The 19,581-nt window shown below is 37.4% G+C and overlaps 1 protein-coding gene across 1 annotated transcript in view; it reads left to right on the top strand.

Moving 5' to 3' along the window:
• The window catches only part of LOC147657374 (UPF0489 protein C5orf22 homolog), a 134,708-nt gene extending 119,111 nt beyond the window's left edge, over positions 1-15,597 (top strand). Inside the window, exon 3 of the mRNA XM_086910194.1 lies at positions 14,825-15,597. Coding sequence (XP_086766320.1) covers positions 14,825-14,909 — 85 coding nt within the window. The 3' untranslated portion in view covers positions 14,910-15,597. The remainder of the gene's footprint in view (positions 1-14,824) is intronic.
• Positions 15,598-19,581: the final 3,984 nt, after the last annotated feature.

Genomic DNA, 19,581 nt, shown 5'->3' with positions numbered 1-19,581 from the left:
GAATCGCCACAGGTGCGTGTCTCTCCTCTCGATACGATGTCGCTATGGGTGTCACAGGTATCACTCGAAGGTAGGGCAAGCTATCGGTCTTGCCGATATTAATTATTCGATAAACGGCCACGGCCCAATTAACGCCGACGCTCCATCATCCTCTCCGCTTCCGGCGGAAGCGGAGAATCTAACGAACGATCGATCGCTATTTCTATAACCGTGCTCTTTTCTAATATTTTTCTTAAGTCTTAAGCAAACAGAGAACTTGGCTTAAGAAAATATTTATCGAACGATTTTTATCCGATATTCATTCATAAATTGGAATATATTCAAAGAATTACGAATGAATCGTTTTATTTATCGTGAAAATGGAAATGGATCAAATGATTAAGAGACTTAGATCCTTCAATCTGTCAAGGAAATTCATTTTTACAATTATTTATAGGTGCATTAAAGAACTATCTGCTCATTCACTGAGAATTGAAGTATCGTTGCGAGATCTACGAAAAGCGCAAAGAAAATTCGAGTGGTCCGGGAAGAGATCGATTCGAGAGACGAAAAACAATTCTCGTCGTTTACACGGACGATTGATCAGCGATCATCCCAGATGAAATTTGCCCGCTTCCTTCTCTGTTATCAAAGGATCGTTTCCTCCCAAGAAGGCTGTTAACGTGGCGGTTTCAATCGATCGACGTAATCGCTTCGAAGGAAGGAAGCGAGATCTCGAGGATTCGCAGGGCAATTTGACGGATCGGGGGGCCCCCTGTATTAACAGAGCGGACGGTGTCGACGGTTGTCCGTGCGAAAGATCGATGGGGGATTTTTATCGAGGAAAATTTGTCTCCACGCCCATTCCGTTTTTGGGCGCAGATGTTGGCCGCAATGTTGTGTGCCGCGTGGTCGGAACGGCGTTGACAGAGTTACACGATAACCGAGCACGGGGACACGGTTAAAAATTGATCGATCTCGGCCTAATGTCGATCGTCGGCCGATTACGGTTTTCATCCGTGTGCAACGATGATTATGCTAATAATTTTTGGCACAAAATACGAGGCGGCGATGGGAAATTAAAATTCGTGAATTTTCGTTTCAACGTGTTAAAAATGATTAATTCGCGAGTTAATGTATGTATGCAGATGAAAGTAGAAGTCGAGATCATTCAAAGAAACAATTACGATAAATAAGAGCGTAGATGTTCGCGATAGATAAAATGTTAATTTTGCCGGAAAATATAATTCGTGTATAATCGTCGCGAACAGATGCGAAATCAACCAGCTTGATTTATTGTTAAGTAATTTTTTCTTTGCATCTCTTATTTTTAAATTTTTAAACAGGACGAGTACCTAAAATTTTAAAAGAATGAACTTGTAATATGTAATTTTCTAAATTCAAAGAATCAAGATTCTCATCTACAGAATTCATTTTCGAAATATTATTTACGCAAAAATTTTAAACGTTAAAACTATCTAAAAAAGAAGATAGATTTTTCCAAAACCTAGTAATTTTTAACACGTTTCATCGACAAGTGCAAAACTTATCTGTTTCAATTTGATTCCATTCGTGTATCCAATGAATCCACGCCAACGTCGAGAATTTATTAACCATTATTTACCTTTCCTTCTCCCGGAAATGCGGATTTAATAATGCGAGCTACACCTGTGAACGACGATCCGAAATATGCGTGCCCGTTGACGCGAGCCGACTCGTGGACAGGAAGGAGGAGGAGGATATAATAACAGTGGTGAAACCGTTCGTTGGAGCGGTCACGGTTTTTGAAAAAAACATTTCGTTGGCGGAGGAATAAGCGAAAAGGCCTCGAAAGGGCCTCAGGTGGCCCTGTAACGAGTGGTCCTCGGCGACACGCCGTAAATTTCCACTGTCAATACACGGTGTGCACCTGGTAGGTAGCCTGGTAGGTTAATCTTAACGAGATCGTTTCGACGTTTCTCTCCATTCCGCCCTTTCAATCCCTTGTTATTATTGGCTCGCTCGCGGAGCAAATTTCACGACGTGGCTTTCATTCGTATCGCGATCCTCGAGTCAGCCATTATCCCGCACGAATTATCGCGAACAAAGTTTGCCTCGACGTCTGTCGCGTACGTTGATGTGAATTTTCGCGTGGAATAAAATTTTGGGTGAATAATTGATCGGCGTGTATTGTCAAATTGGCGTATGTTAAATTTTGTGGATTAAAATAGTTTTCGAATAAATAATTATTGTGGATAATGAAATGTTATATACATGTATCGTTTGAGCGTGGTATTTTATTCTCTTCCATTTCATTTGGAATTGTTTCAGTTTTCTTTTAATGTCAGGTTTATAAGAAGTTGAAATGTTAATTAAAATAACCGTTGTGAAAAATTCTATTTATATAAATTCTTTTCTTAAACTTTCCGCTTTTTATGTGCAAAATTGTCAGAAGATACAAATTTCCTTTCAAATCTTTCTTTCAATACAGATTATAATAAATCAAAGGTAGACGACGAGTAATTTTTTAGAACAAGATGTGTGGTATCATCAATTCTCATAAAAAACTTTATTCCAACTCGTATTCTTTCTACGTTATTCTCGAAAAGATTAAAAGGCACGATTCATCCTACGTCAAAATTCCAACGAACGATATTCGGAGCAAGTATCCATTTCCAAGCCCTCCTCCCATTAAGCCAGGAACTCGTCAGAAATTCGCAGTCCCCATATAAAGGAAGGATATATTCGTCGTATCTGTCGTTACGAATAAAGCCATTAGCCAAAATCAAACCGGTCAAAAATTGGGGCAAACTTAAAATTCACCGTCGTTTCCTTTATCAAAGGAATGCTTCTAGATTTCGCGTCGAACGAAAATTACTCTCTGGTCCATTGGATCGGTCATTAAATTGTTAATCCTCCGTTTAAACGTCGAAATTACGGTGTATATTCACGATGCACGATCGAATATAACTGATAACAATTTTAACGTCATAATTCAAGGAACACGTAGCAAAAGAGAGAAAGAGAATATGTTATTAAGAAAGGTAGCAGCGTAATTACCCTTAATTGGACTGATTTTTTCTTCCTCTGCTTTTATGAAATCTGATTCACTAAATTATTTATTTATTTTAAGCGTGGACGAGATATTCCTCATCTGTGACGTTGTATAAATTACTATATGTTATATATTGTAGAGAATATCTTATCCCTAATTGGGACATCAAAAGTCGAGAAGGATTTCCTGTGAGTGGGATATCAACTTTTTTTGATAAATAAAAGATATATTTGCCATCCATCTTACTACTAACTTCTAATAAAAATATTCGTGGCGCGAGCATGTACGTCAACTGTTACGTTATGAATATCCGCAATTGAAAAGCAAAACGAAAGGAGAACATTTTTTTAGAGGATCCTCCGTGACGGAGCGCTCGTCATTTCCGGTTGCCAAGAATTACCCGCCCTTTACTTTCCGCCGTGGTGTGGCCGGCCCTCGATTCTGTCCCACGTGAAGTGATGTACCCTTGATTATAAGCCGGTGTGACCAGCGCGAAAGATAAATCGTTTGCAATCGAAACTCCACGAGGCCCAGGGCGATCGTGATCATCGCCCTGAAATATCCAAGTCCCTGATTGCGATTCTCATTACACCGCCTGACAACTCGTGTTGCGCCACTTTTTACTTCCTTCTCGGACGGCTAATAATTCCGTCCGATTGGCCGAAACGGCAATTAGTCCTCTTCTCTTTTCGCGATTTGCCAAATGTCGAGCGAGTGTAAATGATTGGTATCGATTTTTCGTGGAAAAAGTGTTAAAAGGAGGGTTGGGTTAGGATCGCAGAAAGGAATAGATTTTTGCAAATATTCAAGTATAATTTTAGTGAGACTTTAATACTGGCGATCATTCTCGATAAAATGTATCTTAACATCATGCTGTTTAGATATAGAATAATTATGAGTCGCGATATTTTCACGATTTTTGTTCAAAATTGTCGTTGAAAATTAATTATACATTACACGTATTTGGATCTGTTATAAATAGATGTTTAGGATTAAATTGGTATCGTAGAAATAATTAATTATATATAATTATCGGTTATATAGTTGATTCGTTCGAGCATAATTGAAATTTCTCTCGGCTATTAGATCGTCAAGAATATTGCTGCGGGATGGAGATAGCAGATTTCATGGCGCGATGAACCGTGCTTTTTTCTCGATTTCCAAATGAAACGTAAGTAGTATATTACCCGATGATATCTTCGCGTTTCGAAGGATCAGCTCGGGTTTCATCGCTCGTACGCTGGTGGTGCAACAAACTCGAAGGAATGAAACTTCATCGCCGCACGTTATTTCCGCTAATTTATCAGCGGCGACCATCTTATGGTAAAACGTACGTAAACCAAGAAAATATTAATCATAAACCGCGATCAGATATACATAAGACTGGTGGCTCCGCCAAGTGTTGACACCCTTTCAACGTATTAGCTCATTAGGGATATTATGAGTTGGAACTATTTCGATTGACTTTTCGTGAAAATTATTATAATTATTAAATTTCGTATCAAAATAAGTTCAAAAACGATTCTTCGAGACTGTTTGGGCTATATTATATTAGATTAGGTTAGGCCAATTAATGATTAATCGTAGCAAGAAAGTTGACCGAAATTAAAAGTTAATCGAATCTAACTTACGTTTGTGTCAATAATTTTTTACAATAAACAACGTCCATCGGGTAAAAAAACTTTCGTAACATTACGATTTTGAAGATCTCGTAAATAATTATGAAAAATAAAAATTCTTTGAAATAATAATTCGATAAATTAATCTTCGATAAACACAATATTATATGATTTTCGATTCTTTGCAAACTTTTAAGACAACGTTATTAACGGGACAATCTAATATTCACTTTTCAAATCATCAATAAATATTTGTCCAACCGAGTTAATACATTAAATATTTTAAGATACACTAACGTGTTCGTTTCGCAATTTCTCGCGTCCAAGGTAAAGCGTGGGAGTACAAAGAGAAATACGTATTTCCTCTGCGTGTTCCATTTGCGTATCCTCTCGTAAAACCAAACGCTTATTAACTCAATAGACGTGTGCCTCTAATGGTCCATGGACGAGCAAATAGGAGGCACACTCCTTTAGTCTCTCACCACTTCCCACGATTTTCCTTCGCTTTTACAAACGATTCAACCTTGCCCTCCTCCTGTCCTACACTCGTGACCAAGCGTGGGTTTCACCGCCTTTTTTTTCTTTTTTTCCTTTTTTTTTTTTTTCCTTTTCTTTCCCCTCCCATTGAAGACCGATCTTATCTCGTTGGAGCCATTTTCGTTCGTTGCAAACTGCGTTTGGGAGTGGTCGTGCTGTTGGCAGCGTTAAATCTTGTTAAGATTTCAGTTGAAGATCTCTAATTCGATTAAACTTCTTCCTCAAGTTGTTCGAGGAAATTGAGAATTACACCGAAGGAGTGGCACGCAAGGCTTTTCCTTTTTCAGGATATGGGAATTGGGTTTTGCCTCTGTTTAATAGTTTGGGAAACGTTCGAGTTTCTTGAAGTATGCGTATCGAAGTTGTTTGCGCGATAGATGTAAAAGGTGATGCAAAAGCTAGACGGCTGGCTTAATTAGTGATTTAGTCGAGGTTAATCGATTTGAGAAAATTGTACGTACGTAGAGGAACTGTTTCAAGGAGGAAGAGTTTAAAAGTAGTCGTAGTTTAATTTCAAGAAATGGGGATCGCAATTCAACTTTTCCATTAAAATCGTATTATCAGAGAATCAATTCATAGAATCTAAACCGATCTCAGTATAATTTTAAAGTATATTCTTTCTCGAAGAAGAAAAAAAAAAACATGAAAATTGAAATTTTATTAAATCGTAGAAAATATTAATATCCCAATCCCTCGAACGATCACGCGATTAACGAACTTCTACGTTTCCTTTTAAATTTCGAACACGAGGATTTCCTCTCCACTAGCAACGAATCTCGAAACTTTATTACTCCGTATGGAGTACAGTGGAGCTCGAAGGATGTAAAAAGACCGTTCGAATCCGTTTGATGAATCTGCCATTTCCCTTCGAGATGACGAGGCGGCAGGTTGGAAGGGCGGTAAAGGAGTAAACGAGGCATTTGTAATCCGAATATAACGTGGACGTAAAGTCCCGGTTTGGTCGAGGCCGCGGCCAATAGCGTAATAGCGAGACAGTAGTCATCCCCCTTAACTTAAATCACGTCCTCGAATGCACGCGACTCAACGCGAGTCCCCGCCGTCGTTCGCAACAAGGAGCTCCTTAGCCGAGCATAATGGCGCAATAAATTACGCCACTTTGTGAGCGCAGTTAAAGCCACTATTATACGCCAGTGCCATAACTAGCCGGAAGAGGGAAAAATGATCGTGTATCGGCCGCGAGTTTGGTAAAAATGGCGGCCCCGATCGCGCCGATTCACCGGCCGTCCGTTGGGGGGCCTCCTCCGCGGAGGACGTTGTCAACGGCGTCACGTTTCCACGAACTGTGTGTACTTTTATTGTACAGCCTTGTAGAAGTTGTGCACCAACTTTGTTGTTTGTTTTTATTTCTTTATTGGAGAAGTTGTGCTAAAGTTTTATTGGTTTTTGTCGTGGATGTCGTTCGAGGCAAGTGTACACACCGCTTTTATTAGACGGTTCTTGTAGACGGTTAGTTTTATTGGATTTTTAGTCGAAGTTGATCGTTCGTTCTCGGCCACGGTGCTTGGGATTTATCGCATAATTATTTCTAATTTTAAAAGTAGCGAAGTAAAATTTCCTTTTGATCCCGAAGACCACACTGGACGTATCTTGGATATGTTTGAAGGAGAAGTTGTTGAATAGAGAATGATGTTTACAGTAGTTTCTAAACTAGCTTGGAATTACTACTAATTTTAAATTTAATCTGTAATTAATTAAGTTGAGCGAAACAAGACGAAAATCTTCTCGATCGAGAGCTAATGCAGTTATATAGTATCGATCAAAATCACTATAAGAAAACAGATGAATGAAAAAAAGGAACCACAAATATCCAATCTCTTATCTCCATATTCACCAAAACCACTCCAATTCTGTTCCACTCTCTTATTTCAGCCAGCAGCTCGAAAAAAGAAAATTGGTCACGGTTCGTTTAAACTATCTCCCTCTCCCCCCCCTCACTCCTGCCAAGAACAATCAAAAGAGGAGAGATCTTTGGATGGGTGCAAATAATGGCGCGACGTATTACGCCATTTTGTAAACGGGGGGAGGGGGGAGAGGGCCTTGAAGAGAGCGAACTTACAATGCAATTCTCTCGCCTCTCTCTCTCTCTCTCTCTCTCTCTCTTTCTGGTCACCACATCGTTGCCATGTGGGTGCGCCAGGTAATGTCGTAAATGGGTTGAGTCGGGCTTGAAGTAGCCGCGGTGAGCATCGATGCATTAGAGAAGATGACTTCATTCGCGCCCCTACACTGGCTGTGGCTTTCCCCGAGTTTTCTTGACGAGTGGCCGCAAGAATAATAATGATAATGAGAATGACGATGGCGAAGATGATGACGAGGATGATACCGATTATGGTTTCGCCATTCTATTATTTCATCGTCTCTAATGCGAGCCTTGTTGCGTTATTCCGTGGATATCTTGATTTGATGGATTCTCTCACTTGGGACCAGATGTTCGCTGGTTTTATCATTGTTATAGGAAGTGAAAGTGGAAGTAGGTTAGATGAAATTGTTCGTAGATGGAGGAAACGAGGAAGAATAATGAGAATAGTTGGGTTTCTTTCGTTGAGATTTGAGAAATTATTTGGATTTCTTTTGGATTGGTATTTGATGGAGTATTATGCTTAATTTTGATTATTTATTTTGATCCTCGATGTTCTGGGAATTTTTTTTATATATTTTACGTTTTACCTTAGATATTAGAATATTACCTTAGATTTACGAATATTAGAATATTTATTTCAGATATTTTGTTATTATTTGATTCAAATAACAATATTGAGAAGAATTTTTTTTTATTGTATTTTCGATTCGATTAATCCTTATTACTTCTAATCCTAGATATATATTTGATCGCCTTATTATTTATATATAATTTCATTTATAATTTTATTAAAAATACTGGATATTTTATTGCATATAGAATTTCAAAACGACGGTGAATGTTACGTAAATAATAGCCAGGAGGCTAGAGTTGAAACAACGAGAATATCAGTGCTCCCTTAGCAAATTATAGTTGTATTCTTTCCAGGGTCCGTATCAATAGGCCATTGTTTTAGGTTCTCTAGATAATAGTGCCTCTATTGTTGATAAATTGCTCTATTGCTTACAATACTGCTTGCATATCGTGGTATAACGTAGCGTAGCTACACTATCGTTACACGATTTTTAACTTTTTCGCTCCATATATTTTTCTAAAATTGACTTCCAACCATTCGAATTCAATTACCTTGTACAAAACGTGCATGTCCACCTTGCTCCACAATTACTCAACGATACCATTTCATATTGTTTGCCAACATTCCACAAAAAATAGTTTTAAACATGGCAGTCGATATCAGATATCCGATTACATGGTAATAAGATTCATTCAATCATTGCTCTCAAAAGTAACTACAGACTGCAGCTATAAGATCGAAGATTGAATTATGTGAGATAATTCGCTTTTCAGTTATTTAGAACGAAAATATACCTAAAATAAATTATTAATTTGTATTTTTCCTATATCATAAAATTCCAAAGTGGTTTTTTCCCGTAATTATTCTCTAATTATTTTTGTAAGATAACATTTATAATGAAAATTTTTATTCCCCTTGTTTATTTTGGCAAACAGTAATGTCTTACCTTCTCTGTTGAGAGAAATATTAAAAATATTAGAATCATATCTCGAAAAAGATCAGAGATCTAATTTTTTAAACATACCTTTATAAAAATCACGCTCTTCAAAAATTTTCTCAAATTCAAAATGAATCAATAACTTTCCTCGTCTCAAAATTTCCTCGTTGTTGAACACCCTCGTTCGTAATTCTCTCCTCCCTTCTCAATTCAATCTTCCCACCTTAATTTAACCGCGAAACACCTTTTCGTCCCCGTAATTATGGGCGGACAATGGAAACGGGCCGCGAGGAAAGGACGTCGTCGTGAGATCGTGGACAAAAGGTAGACCCCCATGCCATAATTAACCATTCACCGTGTACACCGGGGCGGAAACAATAAGCCTGCGAACGTCGTTCGGAAGTTGCCGCGTTTTGCACGAGTTCTTCGCCCGTTTCCGGCCGCGCATCCATCGTCGATATCGAAAGGTGTCGCCTCTTCCTCCGGATGCTCCTCCATTCACCTTCGCCTCGCCCGAGATACACGCATTACCGTGATTACAATTACCGCGATGTCGGCGATGTTCTCCCAAACGGGGGATCCGCCGAAGGGGTGAACCGAATGAGCATTCATATTCTTGCCATCGAGAGGATTACGTATTCTCTCCTTCTCGAAAAAAGAGGGAGAAAGAGAGATTGAACATAGCGATCGAGAGAGAAATAGAAATGGTGGTAAGCGCATGGAGAAAAGGGGGAGTACAAAGGGGTGAACGAGGCAAGCAGCGGAGGAAGCAGTTTTTGTGTGTGTGTGTGTGCGTGGAGAGGAGGAGGAATGGAGACAAAGTGAGGCTGGTGTGTAGGGAGGGAGAGAGGTGTCGATGAGAGAAGAGGTAATTAGAAAGGCGCGGAAACGAGGCGGGAGTGTATATTGTTTTTTCGACAAAACTGGCTCGCGACGCGTGACACGGTCGTCGAATAAGGGAAGGAGCGACGGCCCGTTGATAATTCCGGTGACAATCGATGCTCGTTCGCGCGTCACGAGCTTCATGGTCGGCGAGCAGCGGACAAAGCCTGTACGAAAACAAGCGAGTTTCGAGTTTTGCTGCGTCGCAGAATTGCCGCCATTTTGGGCCACGAGCCGTGAAAAACGTGCAAATGGCCGAATTGGGGCGGTCGACAGGACGAAGTGGAAGAGAATCGTTTCGTTTCGTTCGATTTCGTGAAACGGAATGAAAACAGATATCGTGGAATTTATATTATTTATATTATTTTGTGTCGTTTCTGTTTCTTTCTAATTTTAACAATATCCTTTTGCAACTAATTGTACAGTAGTTTAAATAAAATTGGTATTTTTTATATTTTGCGAAAGTGTAGCGATAAATTTTTTCCAAGACAAGAAAGTTATGTTATTCGGTGAATGGAACCATTGCCAGAGTTTTTGTCTGTTAAAGCATTCCCTCTTCTTCTAGAAAGGATACTTTCCATTTCCGCTAGTTAGTTTTTTTGCAAAATTTATTTGCAATAGAATTCTTATTCCTTGGATCATTGAATCGGGATCTGTTCAAGCTCGAGTAACTCGAATCAATTTGACGATCTAATCTCGATCCGATATCCAAGAAGAGAAGCTTCATATTCGAGAAATCGTAGGAGGAAAAATATATAATCAATAGAGATAGCAAAAAGAACGTGAACACGGAAATATATTTTACAAAATATATCCATATTCCGCTTTAACATTTTAACGATCGAGTATATCGAACGTTGGTTGAAGGGCCAACGTTTTACAAAATATTCTATTTCAACGATCCACGATGGTGAAAGACACTGCTCGAACTTTCGAATTAATTACCTTGCATCTGCGTCGCGAGTTTTCCTCTTCCCCCCCTCCCCCCCACCCCCTTTTTTTTAATGGAGACACGTTGTACCGGGTTTTAATTGCTCGGTACGCGAACGCGACGATTTTTCGTCTCGTTAAACCTGTTGCGATTCACGCGACATGTTAAATAGCTGTAACCGAGTGTATATTTACATGGCGCGCGTTTAATTACCGCCACTGATAAATTCGTTCACTCTCGCGCAATTCGGTAGAAAGTAATGACCATTAACCCGTGCCTCGTGCACCCGGGTGCGTTGTACGCCATCTTGCGCTTCAATCTTTTTTTCTTTTTTTCCCTCCCTTTTTCTTTTTTTCTTCCTTCCTTTTCTTATCCTTCCCCGCGCGTTTATGACGGATACACGATGGGGAATTCGCCACGTGGAGAGGGGTAATAGATATTTATCGATTTCCGTCTCCACAAATAATTTTCCGCCTCCGAATAAATAATGATTCTTTGACGCTGTTTGGAGAGTTTCTACGACGACGAGGACGACAGTTGAATACAAAGTATTGGAATATTACTCGGCTTTGGGTAATTTCGTTTTGGCTCTCGGTCGATCAATTAACAATCAACGTTGTAATTATTTCTCTATATTATTATTATTATTATATATATTGGAGGTAGAAATGTAATTATTTTGAAATTAAGTTTATCTAAGTGTTTAAGCGTTTTGTGATTCATAGTCGATTGTGTATGCGCAGTTTTAGAATCGTATTTTGTATTATTTTTACATTTATGCTGTCGGGCAATTTATTATTATTAAGCGGTTAAACGTGTGTGAATAAGTAATGAGAGACAGTAAAATTAAATTAAATTTTTAAGTAAGAACGCGATATTTGTTGTCGGATAAATTGGATGGTAATAATTAAATTTCGATGAACGAAACTTTACAAATGAATACAATTTCTATGTTTTTTTTTTTTTTTTTTTTTTTTTTAATTATATCATTCCTTTAATCTTCATCGATGAAATGATTCGATCCAATTGATCCAATTTTACGGACTCTTGAAAATTTGTAAAAAATATTTTCCACGAGCATCATTCCTTCCTTCAAAGATGATAAGTATATAATCGAATTTTGATTAAAAGTAACGCTGTCCAAGTTTCTATTTTTGTCGTAAATAACGGAAGGGAAAAAAAGAAAAAAATTTAATCCCGATCCTGGATGACGTTGAAGATAAACCACAGGAAATAGGATCGTGGTTGGCCACGTGATCCTCTTATTGCTTTACTCCTCGTTTTTCCCAGCGATGCGATTGCTACAAATTGTTTCACGCCCCTATTACTATTTCAAGATACGTCTCGACGATAAAGAGAGAGACACTGTATGGATAAAGGCCTGCTTTATAATTCAAAGCGATCCCGTCTCTCTATGGCTTGGCTATGCGCGACGCGTTTTTAAACGATCTCTCGCGAGTTTACGCGCCCCTAAACGCTCATTAAACTCATTCGTGACCGATGAGTTGTTCTCTCTCGAGTATTATTTTTACCATTTCTTTCTTTCCTGAAATTTTAACAGGGATTTATTAACGAAATTAAAATTCAAAAATTAATTACAAATTTCTTTTTTTTCTTATCGCGTACGAATCTTCGATCGAGAATACAGCCACGTTTCAATTAGTTTCAAGGTTAACGATTAAGTCATTCTATTAAAAAATTAAAGTAAATCACACAGATTTAATTGAGTTTCGAAATGAAAATGAATTATCTTGTTAAACCATTTCGAAGAGATCATCGAAATCTCGTAATTCTCGATAATTACGATTTTTCAAAACATTTTCGAAGCAAATGCACTTAACATTGTTTGCATTATCAATCAATTTCAACGTCAGTACTCGCCAACACCGAATATATCAATAAAACGCGATAATTACCAATTCCCTTATTTAAAAAAAAAAAAAAAAAAAAAAAAAAGAATTTAAGTAAACGGAATGACGCTTGGCAATATTTGCAATTGTGAATCAATTCTATTCATAATTTTAAATGACACTTTATAACATACGTGAGAACTTCTAGTACAATATTGTTTGGATTCGATTGCTCGGCGCAAATTACTATTTCCCAAAGGCAAACGCCAAATCATTTATTTAAGCAAATACAACTGCTATTTCTTTTCATTTCTTTCGTTCTTTCATTCTCGCTTCTTAATTATTATTATTATTATTATTATTATTATTATTTTATATATATATATATACATATTTTCTAAACCCTGCCTCAATTCCAGTTGAAATTTCTCCTCTGTTGCCATTCTGTTGTATTAATAAAAGAGAGACGCGTAACAACTCCTCGACTCCTACATTATACCCAAAAGGTTAATCAGTTTTCTTCCACGGTACCAGGCCATAATTTCTTTCAATTATACGGACAATGGTCGGTTACTGTATTTCTTTATAACTTGTTCTCAACTCCATCCGTCCATCTTTCTCCTCCTCGCGTATCTCGCGCAATTAAGCTCGTTGTCTTGCCACGGCCATTTCCATATTTTCTTTCCCATTGCGTGCCTCAGTTCTAAGAAAAGGGCGTCGCGCCGCCGATCCATGGGACCGCCTCGCGGATCGTTTCTTGTTTCCGCGTTTAATGAGCTATCACGATGGCCGCGGGGACTCGCGGAATAAATTAATCCGCGCTGAACGGGTCCACGAACGGGCTCTCTCCAACCGCTTTTAGATCACCTTTCAGATAGCCAACGTCCCGCTGGTCACGCGCTTTCGCGCCTTCGAAAAAGAACCGCGGATTTCGAGCCGATTTTCTTCCCGAATTTCGCTCGAATTCTCTTTCGATTATTTGGCATTGCGATGTGATCCATCAGGGATTTTACCAAGGAAATTTAGAAAGAGGAATACAATCTCAATTTATGTATAAAGGTTGTTCGATATAATATCGAGGAAAGTAACATTTTAATTATTCTTATATCGTGTACAACACATGAAAAGGAATTAAATGTGTAACGTTGTTTTATTATGTTAGTCTGAATAATCAACATGTTGCAGAATATTATTTAAAAATTGTTTGCTCGAATCGTAATCCCGACGAATTCGAGCCACGATTGTCATCATTGTACAATTCCTCATTTTCAAGATGGCGGCTCTCGTTAAACGTAACGAGTAAACGTTTGCAAAAAAAATGGCGCGAAAGAGATTAAGGGAGAAGGAGATTAAGAGGCAGGATCGTTGAGTGGGTATAACGATAGTGTTAAGGCCTTTCATTAAAAGGAATAGTTTCGAGTATTATGCGCACGGGCAATTAACGTTCATTAGACACGGAGTATCTAGGAGGGTCGAGGGAATGCGTGGAATTAACGTTAACGAAGAAGAAAACGAGGAATCATGGAAACTGTAAATAAAATATATAAGGAGGAATCGAGTAAATTGTTCGCTGGAACGTATCCTCGGAATGCAGAAATCTTTTCCCTTCCTCCATCGTTTGCCAGGAAACCCCTAACTGTATGGAGGATTATCACGCGCTCGAGCGCGCACACCTTCGATCATTCTCCTCCTCCTCCTCCTCCTTCGAACGGTGTGCAGACCCTTTAATCGCCGGCCGTACATTGTCGCTTTCTTTTTTTCTCTCTTTCTTCTTTTCTTTTCTATCTCTTCCTCTCCCACTACGAGAACCTTCCCCGAGGATCTTCCTCGAATCGCGCGCGGATAACAGATATTCTTGGAAAGGGAAGGAAACGAGACGATCTTGTTTACCTTGTTTACCTGTTCCTTTATTTTATTTAGCTTTTTGATTTGATTTTTGAAGATTTTATTCTTAATAATAACGAGGCAACGTGTGCTGTTTTAATATAATTTTGGATAATATTGGTTAATTTGTAAAATGGTAGAAGAAGGATTAATTTATTCGAACCGAGCGTGTGCGTGAGAATTAAATGAAAATCGAATATACTTGAATTTTGTATAAATGGATAGCTTTATTAATAGAAAAATATTTTAATTATTAAGATTATTAATATAATTGGAAGTGGAATCGATTTAATTTAGTTTGTATTACCAGAGTAAATAATAATTGTTGCTCATTCCTACAAGATAATTTCTCAAAAAATAATAGGGTAAGAAAACATCGATCAAATTTATAACATAATATATACGCGGTTACATTCACTTTTTATTCAATGAACAAAGCCTATTATTATTATTCTTCGTCCCTATTGGTTTTCATTAAATTTAACCTTTATCAAAGGTCACGAGCAAGATTCTTCTCCGAGCGCAACCTTTCGATCGTCGATCATCTCGGAAAGGAAAGATCCGCGTGGAGACCTTGTTGAAAGCGATGGGGATTCAACGGCAAGAGAGGGAGGAGGGATGGATAAAAATGGATGGAGAATCCCCCTTCTCGCGGCATTTCTGCATTATCACACTCCATTAAGGCCATTTCGTAGCGACCACTCGTTTCGCACGGCCACGACCACGCACGAAAGTAATATCTCATTTTACTTCCTTGTACACCGTGGCTCAGATATGCGCGCAATTCCCTGCCCATGTGAAACTTCCTTCTCCCTGCTTCTTGATAATTCAGTTGTTTTTTCTTCTTCTTCTTTTCTTTTCTTTTTTTTTTTTATCATACGCAATGATAAATTAATTCAACGTACAGAACGATGACATTATCTCTATCTCGATGAATAATTTTTGAGACAATATTCTATGTGCACCGTGGAATACATGAATTTAGAGTTAATTTTTTTTTTTTTCTTTTTTCAACTCGAGTCGGATGAAATTGATAAGATTGCACCCGTGAATTTAAAGTAAAATTTATGAAAGATGAATTTTAATAAGTTGTTGCACGATGTATCAAGATTGAACGCTTTGTTCCTTCTTTCTTTATTTCGAAAATAAATGATTCTACCACGCGTGATACATTCCACTCGTAACTTTTTCGATGATAAACGAAATAAAATCGTGAGTATTTGGCCGGATTAAATACCGATTTCATCAGTGTTTGTTTTTCATTCGACACGAAAAGCCACCTGAACGTTTACCGAGCGTTTTACTCGGTTGTATTATTATTTCGCGTAATAACATTGACTCAAGATAATAACGCAAAATCACAGAACACAATATGATAAATCTCACGATGCATCAGAAGCATTATTCCAAGCGAAACGAGTTAAAGAAGAAGAAGAAGAAGAAGAAGAAGGAGGCTTCCATCAATCGCTATCACGATCTCTGATTATAAATTCTTCGTCATAATTCTCGCCATCTAGCGGATAGAAAATTACTAAGCGGAAGCAAGATGGATCGAGGGACACCATGATGGCCGAAAGGCGAACACTTTCGAGAAACACTATCCTGTGCCTATTCGTTCCATTAATATTTTTACAATCCGATGACAAGATGACATCATGATGATGACATATGGGCAAATGGAAACGTGCAAATAAAACATGAATCACGAATATACCGTTGTCAGAAATGTTGCATAATGAAACAACTATTGTAAAATGTGAGCGAGGATTTTTACCTGGGTATTTTGTAAAATTTAATTTTCGAAGATTAGTTTAATTTTCAAAAATTAAATTCAACTTTTTTTTTTTCGTTCGACTATGATTTTTGAATGTTTTCTTTTCTTAAAAAAGGATTAATAATCAACTACTCGGACGATTTATGCTGAATTATGAATCTCGATTTTAAATGTGTCGCACAAGAAATTGGATACATATATATATATAATTTAAGAAAATAATTTGAGAAAAGGGAGAGGGAGGGAGCAATTTACGATGTTTTACTTAAATTACTTTCTGTTCAATTAAAATTAAACTACTCGCATATCCTTGAAAATAAAGGTTTATTTTTTTTTATTTTTTTTTTTTATTTTTTTTACGTAATATAAATTATGCACGTATCATCCAGCTGTCCTTCGTGTATTACAAATGGCACGAGTACCATCACTTGACAACCTTTGTGTTAGGTAACCTTTAAATCAACTAACCATTCAAAATCAATTAATGTTTTAATAGAATTTTAATTAACTATTAAATTCTCAATTCACTTCATTCGTATATCGCGTAACAAATCGAAATTGTTATCTTCATTAAGATTTTTCAATCCTTTTTCGTCATGGTTTCCTATATCAAACCCACGTTCCTTCAACAACGAAACGACATTATATTATAAAAATGCACGATCTCGATTTCCAAATTTCTACATTAAATTACATCTCACTTCGCACAATCGTACTATGTTCAATCTTCATCTCACGAAACATCCTATTTTGAAGATCTCACTTCAATCAACCTTGCCAATCGATCTGTTCAGGATCTTTCCACGAGTATTGTATACCAATCCTTCCATCCAACATCTTGGAAGAAGATGTCACGACTTGGAATTTAAGGTTCAAGCGTGAACGTCTTGTAACAGATTCCATCGTTTGTTCGTTGCGCAGGAATGATGTAAACCAGGATTCCAGCGCGTGTACACTTTATAACTTGGTAACAACATCTACGACACGGTATTAGCATGACACGAGAGAAAAACATGTCGATGGAGGGGAAGGAATAAAAAAAGAAAGAAAGAAAGAAAGAAAGAAAAAGAAATTGTCGAGTGGATATAGCTAATTGGCATTTCTTAGACGTGGAAACGTGAGATACGATCCTCCGTCGTGGATCGAGGAAATGACACCGGTATTGGAATAATGTAATCGGAGAAGGTGGAAAATTGGCGACCACTGACATTTGAAAAATGTGTCGAATAAGATTGATCAATTGTGGTATCGAATAAATATTCAGAGAAATTGTATATACAGCCTGGTCGAGGAAGATTAATTAGTTGGATATTGACGCTTGGAGAAAATGAATGAGGAAATGGATTTATGGAGAAATTGTGGATTGGACGAGTAAGAAGGATGTGAACTTGTATCATTTGGATATTAATTATCATGTGGTTTATTGATGTCGATGGTGTATATATTCGTGAAAAGTAATTTAAATTTTAAATATTGAAATTGAAATCTGAAATTTCAATTAATCTAAATTTAATATTCAATATGGGTAATTCGAAGAATTCATACAAAAATATGAATATCGATATGAGATTATCTTTAAAGTGTATTTTTATCGAATATCAAATTTCAAATTTCAAAATTTAAATTAATGCATACTCTTTTGTATTCTCGAATCTGTTTGTTACATATATTTGTATTTATTCTAAGTGGGACAATTTTAGAAACTGTTCGAAAATATTTGCGTGCATTCACAGGCTGAAATCAAGGCTGAAATCCACTCGCTTCAACAATGACTGCCTCACGATTTGACTTGCTAATACGCTTCTAGTTCAAAACTGTAATACGTTTACGCCACGATAAACTGACGTGCTATTATCTTAAATCATAATCGTTGGTGGGGCATTTTGTAAATTGCATATTCGTTTTAACACTCTCTTCGTGTTAATATCAAGAAATCAATGCTTGTGATAACGCGATTCCACGAATGTGCTTTGACACTTTTTATCGTTGATTCTATTTTTGATTACGAATCTTTAATAATTTAAAAATCGTTTCAGATGGTATCTGAATTTTGAACTATTTTATCATCATCGAGTTAAGATTCAGTAAAACAAGAAGAAAGAGAATAAATACAGGATTAAAAGAATATAGATATCTTCAGACAATTTTTGTTTCTCAAATTTCTCAAATAGCATCGATTTCTAATAATCTAATATGCTTATGCAGAATAAAACTTTTATGAACGCGATCAAAGAAATACAAGTTGAACAGAAATTCGTCTTATTCCTTTGAATATCATAATTCACATACTTTAAATATTTCCTGCTTTTTTGCACGTGCACATTCCATACATCTTTCAACATTCAAATTTTTCATAAATGCACGAACATTCTCAGTTTTATTAACAATAATGCTTACCATAACATATATCCTTGCTCCATGTACAATTAGAAGAATAAATATTCTTTCTTTTCAAACTTTTTCAAACTGAGAAAAAAAGGAGGGAATCATCCTCGATTGTTGTGATCTCTGAGCGACGAACATTTCCAAACATCCCAATTCGACGTGTTCCTCCAGTTCACCAGTTACACCGGGGCGGCTTCTAATTACGCTCTTCTTCCCATTTGGGATGCTGGCAGCCTCGGCAGCCAACGCTTTACGCGCCGTAAAACCGAACCAACCTTTCTTCCCGCCTTTACGATCCTAATTTTGATCACGGGATCATTCCGCTCGCCTCCCCCTTTCTCTCCCCCTCCCTGGCCACGTTTACAAACTTATATACGCTCGCCACGGTTCTGCGGAGCGGCGCGATTAAATTGCCCGTGAAATTTCGCGGCTGTTTCGAGGTTGTGTCGTGATTTCCGTGAAACGCTTGTGAAAAATAGATCATTGTTTTTAGCGCGGCGGAGGAGTTACGATGTTTCGTGGAGGGAATCTCGAATCCATCCGTGGAGAGGAGATGGATTCTTATTGCGTAGAGTGGAATAATATGGATACGATCGTAGGAAACGTTGCTAGGAATTGTTCTTTTCTTTTTTTTTTTTATTATTGGCGCGAAATTTCAGTTTTGAATCTTATCGAATCTTTTTCTATTCTTGGAACAGATCAGTCTCTTTGTATTGATATATTTAACACGTCGTTTTTAGGGATTTATTAAGTAAGATTTTATAGAGAAGTGTGAAAAAGAGTGCGTTTTTCTCCTTCTCCGTTTAGAATGCACGGCCATTTTGAATTTCGTCGCGTTTTTCGCCATTTTGCGGCTGTTTTTTGTACTCGCCAAAAATCAATATTCGTCCTTTTCAGGATATAGGGAGAAGAAATAGGGACTCTTAACGTAAATATCTGATATCTGGAAATAAAGATTGTTAGAATTTTTTTTTTTAGAAAGTCTAAAACGATGAGAGGGAGAAAAATAACGGTGGGTATAAACGACGCAGAAAGTGCGAAGAATTGTTATTCTCTAGCGATTTTTAACTCTGACGGACCGTATTCTTTTTTCT

The sequence above is a fragment of the Apis florea genome, unplaced genomic scaffold (assembly GCF_048593485.1).
Source record: "Apis florea isolate Af1SG1 unplaced genomic scaffold, ASM4859348v1 contig_3170_pilon, whole genome shotgun sequence".
Classification (NCBI taxonomy): Eukaryota; Metazoa; Arthropoda; class Insecta; order Hymenoptera; family Apidae; genus Apis; species Apis florea.
This window is presented reverse-complemented; position numbering and strand designations above follow the sequence as displayed.